This window comes from Squalius cephalus, assembly GCF_949319135.1.
Source record: "Squalius cephalus genome assembly, chromosome: 8".
NCBI lineage: Eukaryota > Metazoa > Chordata > Actinopteri > Cypriniformes > Leuciscidae > Squalius > Squalius cephalus.
The window spans coordinates 15,780,895-15,801,841 of NC_137129.1; the positions used below are offsets into that span (position 1 = coordinate 15,780,895).

Sequence of the window (20,947 nt, forward strand, 5' to 3'; positions counted from 1 at the left end):
CCAAGCAAGCACTAAACTAAATGAATATTTCAAGTCCAGAAATAGGATCCTTTGAAAACAGCCAGGTTTAAAAAAAACGCCAGTCTGAATGCAAGGCAAAAAGAGAACAAGAGATCATGTGGTTTGTGTTTTATCTGTTTTAATTCCACTAACATGAAATCCAGATCCCTCCGCCCACCCTCCATAACAAATAACAATAATGCTGAGTGTTCTGTATGAAAATTCAAAGACAGTTTCTAGGCAGCCCAATCAGCCAACTCCAGTCACCCTGATTAACTAAAGCCACATGCATTTTAGGCAAGTATCAAAAGAGTAAACAAAACAAACTAAAAACAGATTTAGTAAGTAGTAGTACAAATAAAACAAAAACGAAAATCCTAATAGAAAACGGTATTAATCAGATAAGCACATGAAAAGCGTTACTCCGGTAACAAGACTTTTATATCAAAGTTACAGTATAAGCCATGTGTCAAGTCTTTTTGATCTTAGGTCTGGTTGACAGAGAGATTGTATGCGTTATTAACCAATGAGAAATCAAACACTTGACAACTGAAGTAGAATGTCTTGCACAAGCCCAATCTGACACAAGTATTCGTTCATACTGACTTTTGGTTTATTTCCCACGATTCTTTAGGAAAATGAAGAATTCAGTCTAAGCCACAAGAAACCCATCACTAATTGCTCCCCTAGCAAACTCACAAACGGTTTCATACTCACTCTCTCTTTCTCTCGCATACGCACCTACAACAAAGTTGATGTTGGCTTCATGGTGACTCGCATCAGTGATGCAGAAGCATCCCAGAGAGCATTTTTACATGTACACACATCAAGCCAACAAACTATATTGCGTTCTCCAATCCACAATTAACACATTTTAAAGACAAACAACTGCTGTTTGCCCCCCCCCTCCCCCATCCCCCAAACAAACACACGTACACAAACACAGTCTTTCCTTCACACTCTCAAATCCAAACACACACACACAAATGACGGGCTGGTGAGTATGAAGCTGGAACTGTAAAAGCGTCAGCGTTGTCTCTCGCTGTGCTGACTGAAAAGGTTCTTTGTAGAGTTGGCTTTAGTTTTCCCGGCCCTCCTCTGTGTCCTCACCGTCGGCCTGATTATCAGAGGTCCACAGCTGAAAATCAAAGAGGACACATTCATCCACTTACATTTCGGTATATTTCTGACATCTTAAACGCAGAAAATTAAAAGGGTAGAAAGGAGCTTGATACATCTATGGCTGCATACCTTTTAATTTGCTGATAACTGAGATAATGAAATATTTATTAACACCAATAGTGCAATTACAGCTGTAAACTTAAACTGATAAGCATATTTTCCTGCACCATTGTTTTTTGTATTGTGGACGCAAGACCAAACCGGCATCATCCATCGGTGTGCGCGCGCAAGGAAAGATACAGCCAAGTAACGTCACGTCGCTCTCTGAGAATTATTTAAAGATCTATACAAGGTTAACTTGTATTTGAGCTTTATAATCAGGATCATCAGTAAGTAATATGGAATTGTGCATATTTTGGCTATGTTCCACTAAGTAAAATTTTCAAAAAAGCTATATGTGTATGATTTAAGGCTGTGTTGTTCCACGTTGCATTATTATTATTATTTTTTTTCAATGTCTCGCATCATAAGCTCTATTTTGAGTTAAATTGTCAAATTAATTTTCAGATCTTAATATTATATTTCAGGAGGATAGTTCAGATATTTGTAAATTTTTTATTTTTCTTCCTCATTTTCACCATCAAAACACTTAGGGCCAGATTTACTAAACAGAGTAAATAAGCATGAGAGAGTGCAATTAAAGGCGCCGATGGGAGTGGAAATTTATGCGCGTATTCTTCTAACGACGTGCGAATTAAAAAACACAGACGCAGTCGGATCATTTCCATAATGACCAACACAACCTTGCGTGATTATTTAACCCTTTCCCACGCAAGTTTAAAATATTCTAGCTGACCCCACAGCGTAAAGGTTTTTAAGGCGACCCTTATTTGAAAACGTTTCACCTTATAATTTCCATGGCGACATGGCATGCTTGTCACGTGACACACCCCAGCCACAATAGTGGAGTATGACAAAGGTATTGCTTTTATTTTGTTTTTCCCTTTTTATTCAAAATAATCACCGACTTAACTATATCATGATTAATCTGATATTCACATTCTCAAATATGTGTACGTGAAAGTGTTTCGTCGTTTAAAAACCTTTATAATGATTATATTAGTTGACCCATAATGCACAATGGGCGCCGCCATGCTAGTTTACACTGCAGTTCTCTGTCAGATTTACATCAGGTAAATTCACCCTCTTATCCCGAAATACAAGAAAGTAAGTGAAGAATATAGTACACTATATAGTTACCTATACAATGTGTATCTGATATGAATAAAACACACATTGTAATATAAAGGATTATTATTGTCGCTTCCATAGACATCAGTATGTATTTTACAAACTATAAATGTATTGTTTTGCTAGTACTTAAATGTCTGAAACCTAAAATAAAGATTATCTGGTTGAAAACACTGAATAGGTGTGATATATGACAAGCACTTTGTGTGTCCGTCTTTTAGAAAGCAAGAACTGCTGTGATTGGCGAACTTTATAGCACCAATTTCAGGAGGGTGGAAAATCGTATTTTACACTGGGGAGCTTTAAGATAGAGTAACCTCTTATATGTGTAAATATCAAGGACATTTTGTTTTTCCATTTCATTAGTCCTTTAAAAGTAGTTCAACTTTAAAAAACATGTCTGCTTTCCATTCCATTGAACACCATCTAGCTGTTTTTGAATACAAGAGTATCTCACATATGAACAAGCATTTAAGGATTTTCACACTTGAATACCTGCAAAGATTGGACAAGTAAAACAAATAAACTTGCTATATTGTACTAATTGAGACATTTCCAATGAATGCCCGATCTGTATGAGTTTTTTACTGATTCCTATAATGATCACAATGATATTATAATATGTCATTTTTAATTAGGTGAGGGTTAAATGCTAGCTAAATCAGTTATCTGCATTATTATCAGTCAAGAAAGTCTCAGTTCGTCACATATATTCTCACTGGGTTAATATCACAAAACAAGAACTCACTGTCAGATTGTCTCTAAGTAGCTGCATGATGAGTGTGCTGTCTTTATATGAATCTTCAGTTAACTGGTCCAGCTCAGCAATGGCATCATCGAAAGCCTACATAAAAACAGATACATGGATAAATAAATAATACTAAGCAGCATTACATTGATTCAACACAAAAGCTCAAGGGGCATTATTCTGTGTATGAGCTTTGAGTTTCATGAGCATCCATTCTAACCTTCTTGGCCAGTTCACAGGCCTGCTCTGGAGAGTTCAGGATCTCATAATAAAAGACTGAAAAATTGAGAGCCAGGCCCAGGCGGATGGGATGAGTGGGCTGCATGTTGTCTTTGCTGATGTCAAAGGCGGCCTGGTACCCTTCCTGAGACTTCTGGATGATGTCTGTAAAGAAACAAAAAAATTATTTATGCAAGAATCATTTCATACTTTCCTACAAAACAGAACAAATTAAGGCCAACAATATACACTACCACTCAAAAGTTTGAAGTTTTTTAAATATTTCTTTTAAGAAATTCATGTTTATTCAGCAAGGTCAAAGACAGTAAAGACATTTATAACATTACAATAGATTTCTATTTCGAATAAATGCTGTTGTTTTAAACTTTCTATTCATCAAAGAATCCTAAAAAAATTATCACAGTTTCCACAAAAATATTGAGCAGCCTGACAATTTACAACATTGATAATAATAAGAAATGTTTCTTGAACAGCAAATTAGAATGATTTCTGAAGGATCATGTGACACCGAAGACAGGAGTGATAATGCTGAAAATTCAGTTGACATCACAGGAATAAATTATATTTTAAAATATATTAAAACAGAAAAGTCATATTAAATTGTAATATTTCACAATATGAAATAAATACATCCTTGGTGATCATAAGATTGGTGCATGTCAAATATTTATAATTTATTCTTAAGGATTTGCTTAAGCGGATTTAAATGTGCTTTTTATTTAGCCAGTGTCCTAAAGACAGTTTCACGCCCTCTCCTTGCCCTGTGTATGAGACCATTAAAACAGACGTTTTAACATTTTGTTCATATAGTCAATATAGTTCACTTGCGGTTGCCTGTATTGATCTGTGCTCAGAGAGAAATACATAAATATTTGAAGATAGGCAGCTCTGTAAAAGTGTTTCACGCACTATGCCCGATGAGCAGTAGTAATTGTTCATTTGAAGAGCTTTAGGAGACAGTGACCAAGCGGTGCATATATTAAACCCACCCGCAGGAGGTTCTGCCTACTGCCGACACCCAGCTGGACAACACACATAAGCCAGATGCTGTTGCCATGACGATGATTATGCAGCCCATCATACTGACAGTAGTAGGTCAGCGGATGCTTGAGCTCAAATAGATCAGCGATATTCTTTCCTCTCTCGTAAGAATCTATAAAAAACCTGCAGCTTAACTGTAATACTATATAAACATAGACTGATCTAGGATCTGCTGCACAGTCTGGTCCTGTCGTTTCCACAGATGGCAGCTTCAGTCAGATCATTCACTCCTGTGCTGCCATAGAAACACACCAGGCTCTTAAAAATTCATCAAACCCTGCAGGGAGAAGAAGCAGCCCTAATAACCTTGTGCATCTATCGGAAAGAGTGAATTATTACTTCCACAGACATACTCAGCCAAAGACCACATGTGAAGAGAAATCACTCAAAAGCCTCATTAATGAAATGAAAAAAGGTGGAGCAGGATTGTGCTGCAACAATACTGAGGAAAGGCACTGCAGCGCTCCTGAATCTGCAGCTGCAGTAACAATAAACATGTGCACGGTCCTTGCTGGATGCACAAAAAAAAAAAAAAACCTGCAACTTGCTGCCCAATTCACAGCCAAATCACTAGATTAGGCTAGTTTTTTGTAATAAAGTAGAGATATTAGCTACAGCGAGGATAGGCACAGGAGGCAGAAAACGTCACACTGGACGTTCTCAAATTAATCTGCAAGCAGCTTGTGTCTCGAGAGCTTTATGAACTAGGACACAAGACCTTCAGATCTAAACCTCCATCCTTCATTTCCAAATATATAATTAATGAAAACTCTGAGTCTGTGGCTACTTCATGTGATTCTAACTCTATGAAGAGTGTTAACTGACTGACCCCTTGAGTTCAAAAGCAACAAACACGATCAGGTAGTGGTTTTAAGGAAACCTCACACTCTCTTCCAAACTGTTGCTAAGCTAACAGCTCACTCTTCTAATAAGCACAAAAATGCACATATATTTGGATAAAGAGCATTTTTAATAAGATGGGGTTATTTTAAATCAATTCTTTAAAGTATCTAATAAGGTATTTTTAATTGAGATACTTGGCTGAAAGGGGTCAAATGATGCTTTTTTAAAAGTTCATTATTTTGATTATTAGGTGTAGGTAGATTAATAGAATAGGTTAACAAGCTTTAATGTTCAAAGCACAGAATTTTTCACATACTGTACATTATTGGAGCTCCTCTATTCCCAGTGTCTGAAACGCAGATTTCTAGAAAGCCCCTCCTCTGATTGGCTAGGTTACCTAGTGCATTGTGATTGGCCAAACACCTCAAGCGTGTCGGAAATGTAACGCCCCTTACCATAATCGCGAGCTTCAGCTTCCAAGGCTTCTAATTAGGGGTGCAACGGATTGTAGCTGATCCGTATGAACCAGGCCCCAAGGTACAGAACACATGTGATTTGCAGATTAATTGCATTTCACCATTATATAGTGAAAGTTTATTATTTGCATGTGTTTCTAAGTCTTGCCAATTTAAACCATTTTTAAACCAATCAAATGCAAGAAGAGGCAAAATAGATCTTGATTCACATTAAATTTCTCTACCTGAATACTACTAATATATTTATAACTAACTATTTGTAAATTTTCTATTCTATTGTCTGTTAATTTGTCTTTAATAATGCTTGAACTTTATTAGGAGTTTTTGCTGTGGTATTAAAGCATTTAAAGTATTCTTTAAGTGATAAATGGGAAGCAAAGTTACATTTTACCCCCCCATTTTTATTTTATTTATTCATTCTTTTTTGCTGATCCGAAAAATTAACCAATCCGTGACTCGAAATCTGTAATGTGATCCGAAACGCGAGAACTGTACACCACTACTTCTAATGCATTTGTAAACACACATTTAATAATAATGTTGTCGGTTTTCCATTAGCAGTTCGAGCCCAAGTCCGATTCTGAAAATGTGGAGGATCAAGCCGATCGACTGGAACCAACTTTGCAAGCACGACTTGAGCAGAACATTACACAGTGGTAAGTAGCCTTTGTATACCGCCTGTGTTGTACTCTCCCAGGATCAGGAAGCTGTCCTCTGTAAAATGCGTTGTGCACAAGCAAACTTTTGGGTTGTACTGCTCAGGAACAGCTTTATAAATAAATCTTAACCTCAGAAAGGAAAAGTGGTTTTGCTTTTGTATCCAAACACACAGCGACATGACGACAACACTTGAATTCACAGAAACCTTGGCTTCTTTCTTTGAGTGGGCATTATGCTAATATTTCACATTGGACGTTTGAGGAAGTAATATCTGGACTTAAATTGAGGAATTTTAGGCAGGTCTGGATCAATGTTCTCTGTTAAATAGAATAAAAAAACTTTGTGGGAGACTATGAGCTTTGTAACTTTGTATATCGTGAACAAACATTACATACCAAAGAAAAAGGAAAACATTAAAAAGCATCATTTGATCCCTTTAAAGTAATGCATTTTTAGATTGGGTATTATTGGGTATAAGCTGCATCATTTTGCTGCATAGTGTTAGAAGCAGCCTTCGTGTTGGCGTGCCTATGATTTCTCTAGGTAGGCAGCTGGAGAGTTTGGAGCAGAGCCAGTATATTAGCTCAAGGACAAACAAATGAGTAAAACAAGGTATTAAATTCACTACAAGAGTTATATTGGCAGTTATGCAAGACTCTTCATGGGGACACTATAGGTCTGTTCCAAAACCTAGTGGGCTGTCAATATGGACAGCATTTTAAGGCATCATTGGCTCGTCCCTGATAAAAGGCTCTTTAAAAAAAAAAACTAAAAAAAAAAAAAAATTGATTTCTCGAATTTTAATATTGATTCTCATTTTTAGGAACCAATACAGATTCTTAAATCCAAAGAATCGATGTTTTAGTCTATGCTGTTTTCAGTTGATAAATGAACAGAACATTGTAACGTGCTTCCCATTCCAAAAAAAAAAGCTTTGTGCTTTGTTACTTTTGATATGAAAAGACTGTTATATGAAAATGTATCAAATTCTGTCCATTTCATTATGAAAATCAAACAATAAATACAGTTTTGGCACACTTTAATTTGCTGTGACAGATCGCTGTTGCCGCCTCAGATCAAGTGAATCGCTTGTGAACTGATCATCTCTTCCGTTTTACTACTAGTTACAGCACGAAATAAACATGAATCCACATCAGGTGTGTTAAAAAATACCGTACAACTTATCGAAATCCGTATCCTCTCATGTAATCGCTCAGTGTTTCAACCACAGGAAGACATCAATAAAACAGCTTGTAAACAATGTCACAATGTTACACTTACCTCAGAAAAGCCATTCAGTGAAAAGTGAACTCCATTTTTCTAAATATATGCACTATATTACATATTCATTATATTTGTTTACTATTCTTTAATATTTAATGCATGTTTGAATAAATCATTCATAAGTAAATATTAAAAAAATATATATATTGGAGTAAAAACATAATTAAGTAATTATAAAGTTAGCATTATAACATTATTATAAAAACTCTCTTGTGTGTAATTTAAGAGTTTAATCAGTTAATTTTAATCTTCAATATTATAGTAATATAGTCCCAACTGACTCCCTGTATAGTTTACAGAATTAATTGAGATTTTTTTTCCCATTGAGAAAATCTGCCATGTACCGTCCCAGATATATATCCAAATTAATTGATATTGAATCGAATCAATTTATAATTTATTCAACCCTGGTATGTGGTATGTATTTCTTGTTGCATTGTGTTTGCTTAATATTGTATACCTGTAAGTATTGTAAGTGTGGCTTCCATTCTGAGCCATAAACCATTTCTGTTTTAAAAGATTTTGTGCAACATTCCCTCAATAATCAGCCATTCAGGGTGTGGAAGCACAAGTAAAGACCTGTTCCACTGGTAGTTAACAAAAAACCCAAAAAATCTGCATGTGTGTGATTGAAGTGTGGCTGCACAACTCTCACGTTCAGAGACCATGTTGAACATATCAAAGAACATCTAATATTTGGATCTGTTTCTCAAATGAAAATAAATTATACTAAGAAAAGACAAATGTGCATGCTTGTATAAATCTTATATAAATGTTGTTTGAGAGAAACTCACTGGCTTTCTCTTCTCCTGTGGCGACCTCTGCCAGGTAGCGGTAATAGTCTCCCTTCATCTTCAGGTAGAACACCTGGCTCTCTGCTGGAGAAGTGCTGCGGATCAGAAACTTGTCCAGGAGATGCTGCGGATGAGAGACACATGAACCTGAACACGCAGTCCAAGACAGTAACGTTTCTAAAGGCCTGTTCACACCGGGACGAATTTCGTGCGCGATATTTGCCTACGTTTAACGCCTCGTGACTAAACAAAGGGTGCCAATGTGAGTGTGCACACCGGCACGAAAAACGGCACGCGTAAAAGCGTAATTTTTTAAAAAACGCCTCGGGTTCGTTTTTTTGGTTTGACGCACCGCGTCAAAAACTATCCGACCAATGAGATTGGCGCTTTTGTTCACGTGTCTGGAGCTTCTGAAGTTACAGTAAAACACAACTTGGGGGCGCTCAAACACAAAACTTCCCGTCTACACTGCCGGGAAGAAATAAGACGAGGAAGATGCAAGGCAAGATGAATGTAGAGCTGCTGGTCTCGTTGGTGTCGGAACATAAAGAACTATATGACAAACGCAACAGCGACTACAAAAATCTTGATAAAAGAGAACTGTTATGGAGTGGTTTCTGTTTTACATTAAGCGCCATCTAATGTCAGGGAATGAATTTGCATGTTCACTTGGCTCATCGTCAGCGAAAATCGCTTGGGTGTGAACACAAAAAACGCCTTGAAAAACGCTGGCGAATAACGCGCGCCGATATTCGTCCCGGTGTGTAGGGCCCTTAATGGTCTACTTTTCCAGCGAACATTTTCTAGTAGCAAAGTCAAACGCAATTGACTGAACACAAAGTATGAGAAAACGGGTCATTTCAAAAGGGACTTCAGAAAGATTTCACATCATTCACCATCACCCAGGATGAACAAAGATGACGAAACTAAACTGAAAACTGTGTATCCTAAGGCACAAGATATGATGAGTTTTCACAGTCCAACCAATGAATACCCATAACATATCAGGATTATCACAGCAAAATACTAACAATGTAATATTGAGCTTGAAAAACAGCAGAACTATGTGATGCTGAACTCACACAGTCCTTGTCAGTGAACAAGTACAAGGGTTCCAACTTCCCACACTTTCTGCCCAATGAATGCCCATAATTTTCCTATAGAGATTTCCATTTTTATGGAAACGCATCAAGATTCATAGCTGCTCAAAATACCTGACTGCAAAACTCTGGAGCGTATTCTTTGCTTTATAAGTTGTTCCATAAACATTTATGTACTACTTTACTCAGTTGTCCTTGTTTATGGCTGTTTGCAATATCTTAATGTTGAACTTTCTTCTTTTTTACAGATGGTGTATCACCGCGAGACTTACAGCACCACTCAGCCCAACAGATATTTTCACACTTGGTGTGAATAGCTATTCATTTTGCAATACACTTTACGTTTTCATTTTGTTCTAGTTGTGAATCATCATTTAAAATAATTTTTTCTTTCCAACTCAATTCTGGGAAGAACATTGGGACCACCAGCGAGGTAGTCTCGCGTAGCCAGACCTTCAGACGGCAGAAGGTCTGGACTCTTTAGCAGCTTTCATTGGCCAAGGACCGCCCAGAAGCCGTCTGGCTGACATGTAAAGCAAACAATCACAGTTTGTTTTGTTCCGCGTCATGCTAAGGGGCATGAAAATGTAATGTCGATGTCCCTACAATGACATACCGGTGTGTAAAACTCTTGGACGTATTTTAAAGAGTCTGTGCCGTGAACTTTACATACTTCACATACTTTTGAAAATCCAGCATTTAATTGGTCCTGATAAGCGCTCATTGTCACAGTTGTAAACAGAATGGCTTTCTTCTTCCATATAAAGAGGGTTTGGCGTCACGGCATCTTTGTTTCCAGATGGACGTTAAAAAACGTGACATACGTCTCCCAGAAATCCTGTAGAATTCAACCAATCAGAAGACGACTTCGAAATCACTGAAGTGTTTCCAATTTTGTATTTTGCATCTGGTGTTCAGCAAATGGTCCGGGGGGCGTGACGTCAGAGGCTGAGACTACCAGCGAAACTTCAAGATGGTACTTTATCTCACTATCTAATAGGGCTTGTAATATTTAGATGAATCAAAAATGTAAGGTTGTTTAGAGGATACAAGATGTAATGTCCAGCAGGTTCTCCCTTTGTTGAAGCCAATTTCAACCCATTACCCTCCTACTGCCAGATTAAACATCACATTCTTGTGGATGCAGTCTAAATAACATCTGGAAAAGGGAAGGAATGTCATAAATGCAAAGCATAACATTCCATGTGTCACTGTTTAAGACACCTCAGGCAAAAATCCAACTAAAACAGGCCAGAGAGGGCATGGTCCTGTCTGATCCATTAAAGCCTTATCCAGTTGCACAGAGTAATTTTCACTTTCAGTTTCCTGAGAGAGAAAACAACTCTTGCAACCAAGAGCTGATTTGGTGATCATTCAAAGAAAATGCTTATTGTTTTGCTTTTCTGGATACAGTTTTGGGCAAAACCAATGACCTCTAGCCACTGACTGACTGAAAACCTGGAACAATAACAAAAAAAGTTTGTTCAGCGTGAGCTCTGCATGCTCGTAAATTATTTCATTATAACCAACAAAGTATACAAATAATGTAAATAAGTGATTTATTGGGAAGAATAGACTGAATAAACAGCTGAACTGAAGATATAAATGGTATATAACCAATTCATAATTTAAATGAAAGTTTTACTTCTCATGCTGCTAAGTTTCGACTTTGCCCCCTCCTTTCCATGGCGCTTTTCAATCGCTTATGAATGCCCATGCGGCCGTACACATTTTACTTGCGAATTAGCGGCAATTCTGGTGTGGCGATTGCTTGAATGGTGGGTTCATTATTATTCTTAATGAAAAAAACACACACCAAAAAAAAACAATGTACAATGACAAAATATTGCCAAATAGTCGCTTTTACATTTCGATTCGAAACCAATCTTCTGCCATCGTCTTGTCAGCTCTAGTTAGGGATGGCGAAAACTAAAAATTTTCTTGACCGACCACCGAGCCTCATTAGCCGGTTGAAACCGGTTAACCGATTAGTTTAAAATATGCTACGCTATTTGAAATAACAGCCATTTCGAGCCGCACCTGCAATTTCGCAACTCTGTCGCATCTCTCTGCCGCTCTGCCTCCCGGCCCTTCCACTCACGTCACTTTTTTTAAATCCCCTACAGCGCGAAACATGAGTCCCGCAAACGTGGCGCCAAGGAGCTTGTATTTAATCTGAGGACAAATGGCTCCTTAGTTTCGAAATGGTTTGGGTACAAGGTGATCGCGTTGAAAATAAAGGCGTTTGTCTAGCGTTAGAAGCTCATTTGAAACATTGCCGCGGCTCATTTAAGAAAATGACAGCTCCGAAGAGACGCCGCTTTAGTTTGAGGTAGTGCTAACAATAATAAAGAAAGATGACAGCACTGTATCACACAAGTTGCAACTTACATCTGTGTCATTCTTTTTGGTGAAATGGTCCCACACACTACTTTTCTTTGCACGCTTCATCCTGTCGTCTGCCCTGCAGCCGCGGCGCTACCCATTTTCTACTATGGTTTTGTACGTTTCTTCATTCGGATCTATTTGCGATCCATTCCATTCTAAACAAACAACGCAGTTTACATGCTTCGTCCTTGTCACATTATTCATTAATAATTAATAAATGCATGCACAATTATCAGTGAAATTATCATGCCTTTCAACTTATGTGTGCAAAATTCAGAATAAAATGAATGTGCAGCAATTTGTACAAATAGTCCTACTATAACCTACGTGTTGTAGCTATTAAATAAGCTCATTTTAGTTTCATATTTGTTAAAATATTATAATGTAATATTTTCATCTATGTTGTTGATTATGAAAAGTGAACCGCACGAGTAAGATAGGATGCACACTATTTCGAGAGAAATGGAGTGGGTCAGACATGATTTTGACCACTTAAGTTTTGTTTTGTAGAAAGTAGGGATGCTCATATTGACCGTTTAACCGTTAACCGAAAGTAAAAAATTTGACCGATTAATACTATCAGTTAAACGGTTTAAGACGTTTTTTTTTAAGCTTCTTTTTTTTTTAGTTTGCTGCATGGTTTAAAAATAAAATACTATATAGCTTATATTTATTAACACTCTAATTTAAAGGTCTCGCGCATTTAAAATGGATCTGGATCATCCGGGCGCGCGCGTGCTTAGAATAAAAAGACCGTTATCGGTCGTTGGTGTGGACGCATATATAGTTATCTTTATCGTTATCTTTAAAGTTATCGTGCTTGGTGTGAACGGGCCTTTATTCTAACGAAAAAAAAATTGCCGGTTTTTGAAAGCTTTGTTCAAACAGATTCAGTGTTTTCTTTTTGTCATCTTAATTTGTTAATTATTTAAGTTTAAAAAATATATTTAGTGTAGGCCTATTTAGTTTTTTATTTGTATTATTTTATTCTGTTTTTCTCTCACTGTCAGAAATGCTGCAGGTGTGTGAAAATTTAAACTGAATCCAGGTTCTGTTGTTGATCTGTTCTGTATGCTGCTGTTTGCACTTTGCACGTTAAAATAAACCCTTTGATAATTGTTTGTATTTTTTAAAGTAGGGATGGCGAAAACTAAAAATTTTCTTGACCGACCACCGAGCCTCATTAACCGGTTGAAACCGGTTAACCGATTAGTTTAAAATATGCTACGCTATTTGATATAACAGCCATAATTCGAGCCGCGCCTGCAATTTCGCAACTCTGTCGCATCTCTCTGCCTCCCGCTTACACACACACTGCCACTCACGGTCACTTTTTTAAAATCCCCTACAGCGCAAAACATGAGTCCCGCAAACGCGGCGCCGAGGAACTTTATGTAATCGGAGGACAAATGGCTCCTTAGTTTCGAAATGGTTTGGGTACAAGATGATCGCGTTGAAAATAATGGTGTTTGCCTAGCGTGAGAAGCTCATTTGAAACATTGCCGCGGCTCATTTAAGAAAATGACAGCTCCGAAGAGACGCCGCTTTAGTTTGAGGTAGTGCTAACAATAATAAAGAAAGATGATGATCATCATCACCTTATTTGTTACCACTGAAATGTAGAAAAATTGAGTGTGAGGGATTTGTTCACTTCACACAAAAAGATCTTGGAATGAGATGGCTAACTGTAGTAGCGTTTAGTCCACTGTCTATAATAGCCAGGGCTTAATTTGAGCCGGAAAATGTTCCGTCACCTCCGACGGAACCTTTTTTATTGGATCCGGCACCTATCAGAGGTGTTTACGATTCTGCTCAACAGCGCTCATAGAGTCACATTTTTTAAATTTCAGTACCGACTTCGGTACTTTGGACAACTCTAGTCAGCTCCTCAATCTCGTCACATGATAAATTAGATTGGACTCCTGCTGCTGTTCTGTGTTGCGACTCTAGTTCGGCTCACGCTTCATTGGGGAGACCCGTTCAGTTGATGTAATCGTTGTGCGGCTAAACACCGTGTAACACTGGTAACACCGACTATTGCAGCAAGCCTAATGCAATGTTTATTTAACTGAACAATATTTGAAGACTACATCTTAATGTTGATTATTTATGGATTATTTACTTATTCATTTTCAGATAGTTAAATAAAAAACTAAATTACAATAGTTTTTGCTAAGGTACCGCAACAAGTACAGAGAACCATGAAATTTGACTGGTATTTGACTGAAATTTTGGTACCGTGACAACCCTATTCAGTTCCAGAGTTATAATTTTTTTTCTTTTCACAAAATGAACACTAGTTCTGACTGAGAATCTTTATTTCCAACCTTAGTTCTGGTTAATATCAAAAATAAACCTTGCTGACAAGACAATATTCGAATTTAAAAAGTCGAATATGTTATGATCCTATCATTGGTTCTTTCGAATATGTTATGATCCTATCATTGGTTCTTTCCCTTTCAAAGCTTACCAGAACGTCTTTGCAGATGGCCTTCAGCTCTGTCTCAATCTTCTCACGGTACTCTTTAGCCATCTGCTGTTTGTCACTGCCCTCGGTTTTCTGCTCGATGCTGGACACTACCCTCCAGGCGGACCGGCGAGCGCCCACAACATTCTTGTAGGCCACAGAGAGCAGGTTTCTCTCCTCGTCGGTCAGTTCCTCTCCAAGTTCGGTTACTTGCTTCATGGAGTCGGCCATGTCATCGTAGCGTTCGGCCTGCTCCGCCAGTTTGGCTCTCTGCACTTGTTGGCTCTTGTCCATGGCTGCTTAGTTCTATAGGAAAAAAAACAAAGTTCAATTAAAAGATCAATTAATATGTACATTTATATAGGGCTGTGCAAAAATATCGATACAGCTAACTATCGCGATATTTTTTTTCACGATAGTGTATCGATATTTCAACCTCTAGTATCGATATTTAAAAAAAAAAAAAAAAAAAAATTTTTCATCAAATCCCTCTGTGTGCCTCCTCCGCCACTGCTGTAGTTGTCGCTGACTCACGACAGTTGTCAACTGTCACTCAACTGTCCAGTTGTATGAGGCGCCGGACTGGACAAAAGCGAAGCGAACTGCACGAGCGAGCAACAGAGCTCGAGAGAGACCGAGTGTATCCGCGCGCGAGAGAAACCGAGGGTGTCTGCGTGCGAGAGAGACCGAGTCCGAGCATTAGTATTGGACTGGTACATACATAGTAATATAATTACTATATAAGAGGCATGGAAGTTCGATTAATGGACAACAATAATCAGTGCAAACGTCTTGTTTTGAACTATTGTTTAATAAATATAAATAATTCGAGCACATAAACTTCCATATGGAGGATTAAATAAGATTGAATGTATGTAGTAATAATATATAAATATTATATAAGAGGCATGGACGTTTGATTAATGGACAACAATATAAATAAAAACAACAATTAAATTATTATAAACAATAGTTCAAAACAAGACGTTTGTAGTACTGATTATTGCTGTCCATTAATCGAACTTCCATGCCTCTTATAATATTATGTACCAATTAGGCTACTAATGCTGGGGCACACTCGGTCTCTCTCGCGCGCAGACACACTCCGTCTCTCGCGCACTGTCGCTCGCGCACGCAGACACACTCGACACAATGCAAATACCTTTGCGAATAAATTGGAATTTAAGTTTTTGTCTGCTGAGTTATCAATATAATGTGATACACATACCAGAATACCCCAGGTGGTACATAAAAAGTTGTATATTCAGCTCTATTTCTTTCTTTTTTATTACATTTTTGATTTAAAAAAAAAAAATATTGCTATATATCGCAATATGTATTGTATTGTATCGTATCGTGATATATCGTATCGTGACCCATGTATCGTATCGTGAGGCCCTTGCCAATACCCAGCCCTACATTTATAATTAGTGATGATATAGTTAGGGAACTAAATTGTTTGTTAATTGGACATCTTGATTGAACAATTAAACCTAGCTTACTTTCAATAAAAAAGGAACAGAAATGTCCTGAATACAGATCAAACTCTATCATGTTCAATCTTTGGTGGTTTTTGAACTAAAGAGGTAAGAGATTAATTAAGGATTATTCTGATTTGAATGGTAAAATGGCTCCACATTTTCAAATTCCATTGGCAGGAGCCACAATGTCTTACTATTCATCTGAATAAAGGTAAACTCTTCTCAACTTTGTTGCATCACCAACATCATTCATCAGGGTTCGAATTTCGGCGCGGGATTGCGGATATTTTGCATAATTTTAATCATTCCTGCAGGTCTTGCGTTTATAATGCGGGAAATTCCCGCAAACATTCAATAACTCTAGCATGTAGGTTGTATGAGTAAATTACTCCAAACATATTATAAGATCAAATCAGTCATTTAAAAACTTTCTGTTGGAAAGGGAGCCCTTTTAGAAAGTGGCGCGGGCGGCAGCTTCCACGCGCTTTTAGACGCAACATGAACGGCCATTAATGGATTTGTGCACTAGCTCTTAAAGTGAGAGTAGCCTAATATGTGTCTGTCATTATTGTAGATAAAACAACAAAAGATAGCATTAATTTTAATGAATCAGGATTAATAGCCTATGTATTCAATTTATACAGGACTAAAAGACCTGTTATTTTGCATTTGATTACTTTATTTCTGAATACTAGTGTTAGGCTAGACCTAAACTTTTCTCTTTTTCATGTATTTATTTGTGCTACTTTTTTAAATTTAATTCAAAGATTGAAATCAAGCTTCCTTTTGTTGTGTACTCTTAAAGGGATAGTTCACTTTGAAATTAAATTTTGGTATGTTTTAGTTTACCTCAAGGGCATCCAAGATGTAGGTGTCTTTGTTTCCGCAGTAGTTTCAATTTTGATATTTTTAAGTCAAACCGTTCTTGTCTGTCAGTCATATAATGCAGGTCTATGGTCACCACCTCAAAGAGCATGCACAGAGAAGTCCAAATTAAACAATTCCCCATCGTAAGTACACATTGATGGCCTAAGACACGAAACGAGCGGTTTGTGTGAGAAAACGAACAGTATTTATATCGTTTTTACCTCTTGTACACTTTCTGGCGGAAGAAGCGGCCAAATATTAAAGCTTAAGTGAACATTTGAATTATATGTAATTTGGCCAATATTAAACAAGGATTTGATCTGTTCTAAAGTGGGACAACAACACCACCAGGCCTATGCTGCCCTTTGCAAGCATTCGTTATAATGCATAACGTAGCCTACATAAGATAATCGTCGATATATTATTACTGCATTTTAAAAGTGTTCTATAAAACCATATGATTACTTGCTTTTGATACTTTATTTGAACCAAATATTATTGCCTCATTGTTATTATATATGTATTTAAGTCATTTTAAAGGCTATTGTTTATTGTCCGATTACTCGATTTATCGTCAAAATAATCGACCGATTACTTGATTACCAAAATAGCCTAACTGTTAGTGACAGCCCTAATCAAAACATTATTTATGCATTTGTAACTGCAGGTTAAATGCATGCATGTCCCCTCTGAGCTGCATTAAAATGTCTGTGTTAATGCATCTGAATAAATGCCACTTCAAATGCAGTTTCTGTGTTTCCTCTGCATTGCAAAGCTTCATTTTGTTGATACTGATTTAATTTGATTGGTAACAGCCATGCTGTGTCTTATTATTCTAATTAAACTTGATTAAATGTAAGAATTTGACACAGAAGATGATACATACATTTAATTAGGTTAAAAATGGCTTCATAAAGGTAAAAATGCCCATATAAGGTAAAAATCAATCTATTACTAGCACTGACACAGGGAAGAGTTCACTTCTGTGAGCATCACTTTTATGAATTAAGTGAATCGAAGTATGCATGGTTATAAGCCAATGCTGAAACGTTGAGCTATTATCATGTAAGACTGAAAACTGCCAGAGAAATTAAAAGGCCTTAAAGGGATAGTTCACCCAAAAATGGAAATTATGGCATCATTTACTCACCCTCAAGTTGTTCCAAAACGGTATGAACTTCTTTCTGCTGAGCACAAAATAATATATTTTGAAGAATATGGGTAACCAAACAGTTGATGTACCTCATTGACTTCCATAGTATTTTTTTTTTTTCCATACTATGGAAATCAATGGGATCCATAAACTGTTTGGCTATCCATATTCTTCAAAATATCTTATTTTGTGTTCAGCAGGACAAAGAAATTCATCAAGATGTGGAACAACTTGAGTGAGAGTAAACAGACGACTATGCCTTTAAAGTCAGCACAAAACAGAAGTTGTGATAGTCTTTTCTTCCCTGTTGTTTCTGACATATGTCAGAGTAAAACGTCTTCTCGAACAAGAAAAGAAATGTAGGGCGGGACTTGATTTTGTCCATCTGTAATTGATTGGATTGTTGTGGTTCGCTATTGCTGTGATCTCATGTGAGTGACAGGTTGTCCCGCCCTCGCGCCGTTGTACACGTCATCAGAGAAGAGCAACTTGTTGTTTCAAGTGGGAGAGGAAGTTCCATGATTTATTATTATTATTATTATTATTATAACAATAATAATAATAATAATGTGCACAGATAAATCATTTATAGAAAATACTGCGATATTCCATACAAAAACCCATTTATTTTGCATGGGATATGTGAGAAAAGAGTGAAAAATGACGAAAAATGCGGACATGACTTCGGCGACCACGCCCAGTGCACACACAACAGCCCAACAGCAAGAAGCGCACAATGTTTAAACAAGACACCTCTATCTATCCATAGGGCTGATATCCAGTCTGATCACGGTCCATCCGGGGATTTATGCGTGCGAACTGCTCCCGCCCAGCGCGCGCGCGTGTCCAACCGAGTGCGTTCCGCTCTTTACCTGACATTACGTTACCTTTCTAGTATCCGCTTTGTCTCAATACGAAACCAATGCTAAACTGGGGTTTTGTTTGACACATTTTATCTGCCAATGACCTTTTAGACAATGAGAATATATTAAATTGTGCAGACAAAGAGAAAAACACCTATCATTTCCATAAGCAAATACACACGGTCGATACCTTCAACTGACAGGAACTCCAGTAGTAAAGCAATGAGGTAAACGCCCTACTTTTTGCCCAATGTGCCCGACAAGATCTAGCTTGCCAGATGTCCTCTAGGGCTACGCTTGAATGCGATAAATCACAATTTTACACTTATATTCTGAGTCCATAACATATGAATGATAACAGATGAAGTGAGATTTCTGTGCGGAGGAGGAAGACTCATCCTTCCGTTGTCTGGAAATCTGAAACGGCTTGAAGCACTAAGAGGGATAACGTTATGCGGAAAACAGCGGTTATTAAGTGACACAACAGCCATGGCTGCGTTAAAATAAGTAACGTTAATCCACAGCGAACTTTTAATTCTGGTAGGATCCGTACTGAACCACGAGTTGTTTCTCAAGCAAAAGCTTTGAAGCATCCCTGTGGCAAGTAACGTTAGCTATTTCAAAACATTTGCTTCGCTTCGAATGATACAAATTGCTCGATACAAATTTGCAGACGCGGAACAAAGAAATACAGTTCTTATTTATACAACGATACACTGAAGAGTTGAATGAAACGAAAGTAAGCCAACCTGTGAATGAGAGTCCGTCTCCGGCTGTACAGTTCAGCTGCCACTCACTGACTGACTGTGGCGCGCAGCAGAGCGTTCCCGTGCGATCCACGGGGTTTCCGTCCCACTCATGCGCTGCTGGAGCAGGGACTGGGCAGGGGCCATGACGTCAACCGCTGCCAAGGCAACCGGATTTTTGATTGGCGTGCGCTGCAATGGCTGCAAGGAGAACCTGGAGCGCGTTTGATTCTGAGATGAATCTAAATGAGGAGAATGATTTTAAATTAACCCTATATACCTGATATATGAAATAGTCTTTTTGAAATGAAATAGTTCACAAAAAAGAAAAGGGTTGCATATATGTTTTGTATCATATTTGATACATCAGGCTTTTGTGTAGGCTATCTAAATTGTTTGGCTTTTATGGCCCATATAGAATGATATAATGAGAATAAAAATAAAATGAAGCTCATACTTGAGAAGGAAAAAAAACAGAGGCCCAAACTGAGCAAAAATATGCATATGAAATGAAATTCTGAAAGCTAATGTAATAAATGTTTTAAAACATAAAAATGTGCACTAAATGCATATAAATATCAGTTGTCTATCTCCCAATAATACATCTTAGTAAAATTCTATTTAAATGCTTAGTTTCATTAGTCTATAATTTAAAGAAATACAATCGATGATTGAGAGATGAACAAATAAATGTTCCTCAAAAGCCTGATGTATCATAGGCTATATTTGATGCATTTTAACAATATTTTTCTTCAAAAATGTATGGATAATCATGCAAGTAAACCTTCAGTCCAGCAAATGTTCATGTTGAAATATTACTAACAATAGAAGTTGTTTAGTTCATAAAAATGTATAAAGATATGTGACAAGTGAAGAGACACGTGTATCACAACCTGATCAAATTTTTTGATAAAAATGCTAAATTATCAATCAGATGACAGATGGCAGTGTATTGTGTACAACAGGTTTTTGAGCAAAGTTTTGATTATGATGATAATTTAGAGGCCTTCACGTATCAAATATGATAGGGTTTATAGGGTGAATATGTAATTTATGCCTTCAACACGTTAATTAATCACAAGAAAATATTAATATATAAATATTAATATATTATTATCAATATTAATATTTACAACAAAATATATTAATATAATTATTTACTCCTTCCAAAAATTTTTAATATAAGAATTCCCCCCCCCCCCCCCAAAAAAGTTTAACTTTATTTCTTTCAGTTAACATTTGTTTGTTTTTTTAATGGTTTTATAATAACCCTGATTATATGTTTATTTGTATAATAAATGGCTTCTGTCCACTATAGTGGCAGTCATGCATCAAAATGTTAATGAAACTGGTGTATTACTCTGTTTAGATTGATTAGATCTGTTTAGACTTACATGGCATATATTGCTTAATTGTCTTGCGT

At 37.1% G+C, this 20,947-nt stretch overlaps 1 protein-coding gene across 1 annotated transcript; it reads right to left on the reverse strand.

Annotated features, from left to right (window-relative positions):
- Nucleotides 1-806: 806 nt before the first annotated feature.
- ywhaz (tyrosine 3-monooxygenase/tryptophan 5-monooxygenase activation protein, zeta polypeptide) lies at nt 807-19,643 on the reverse strand. Its single transcript, XM_079878937.1, has 6 exons — nt 19,528-19,643; nt 14,418-14,720; nt 8,460-8,583; nt 3,342-3,505; nt 3,122-3,217; nt 807-1,138 (listed from the first exon to the last, which is right to left on the reverse strand). The coding sequence occupies exons 2-6, from the start codon at nt 14,706-14,708 to the stop codon at nt 1,079-1,081; spliced, it is 735 nt and encodes a 244-aa protein (XP_079735063.1). The 5' UTR covers nt 14,709-14,720; nt 19,528-19,643; the 3' UTR covers nt 807-1,078.
- Nucleotides 19,644-20,947: the final 1,304 nt, after the last annotated feature.

Coding starts and splice junctions, on each gene's coding strand:
- ywhaz (XM_079878937.1), bottom strand. CDS start 14,708: ATGGACAAGAGCCAACAAGTGCAGAGAGCCAAACTGGCGGAGCAGGCC. Junction 3,506..8,459: donor CACAGGAGAAGAGAAAGCCA/GTGAGTTTCTCT, acceptor GTTTCTTTACAG/ACATCATCCAGAAGTCTCAG. Junction 1,139..3,121: donor TACTTAGAGACAATCTGACA/GTGAGTTCTTGT, acceptor TTTGATTTTCAG/CTGTGGACCTCTGATAATCA.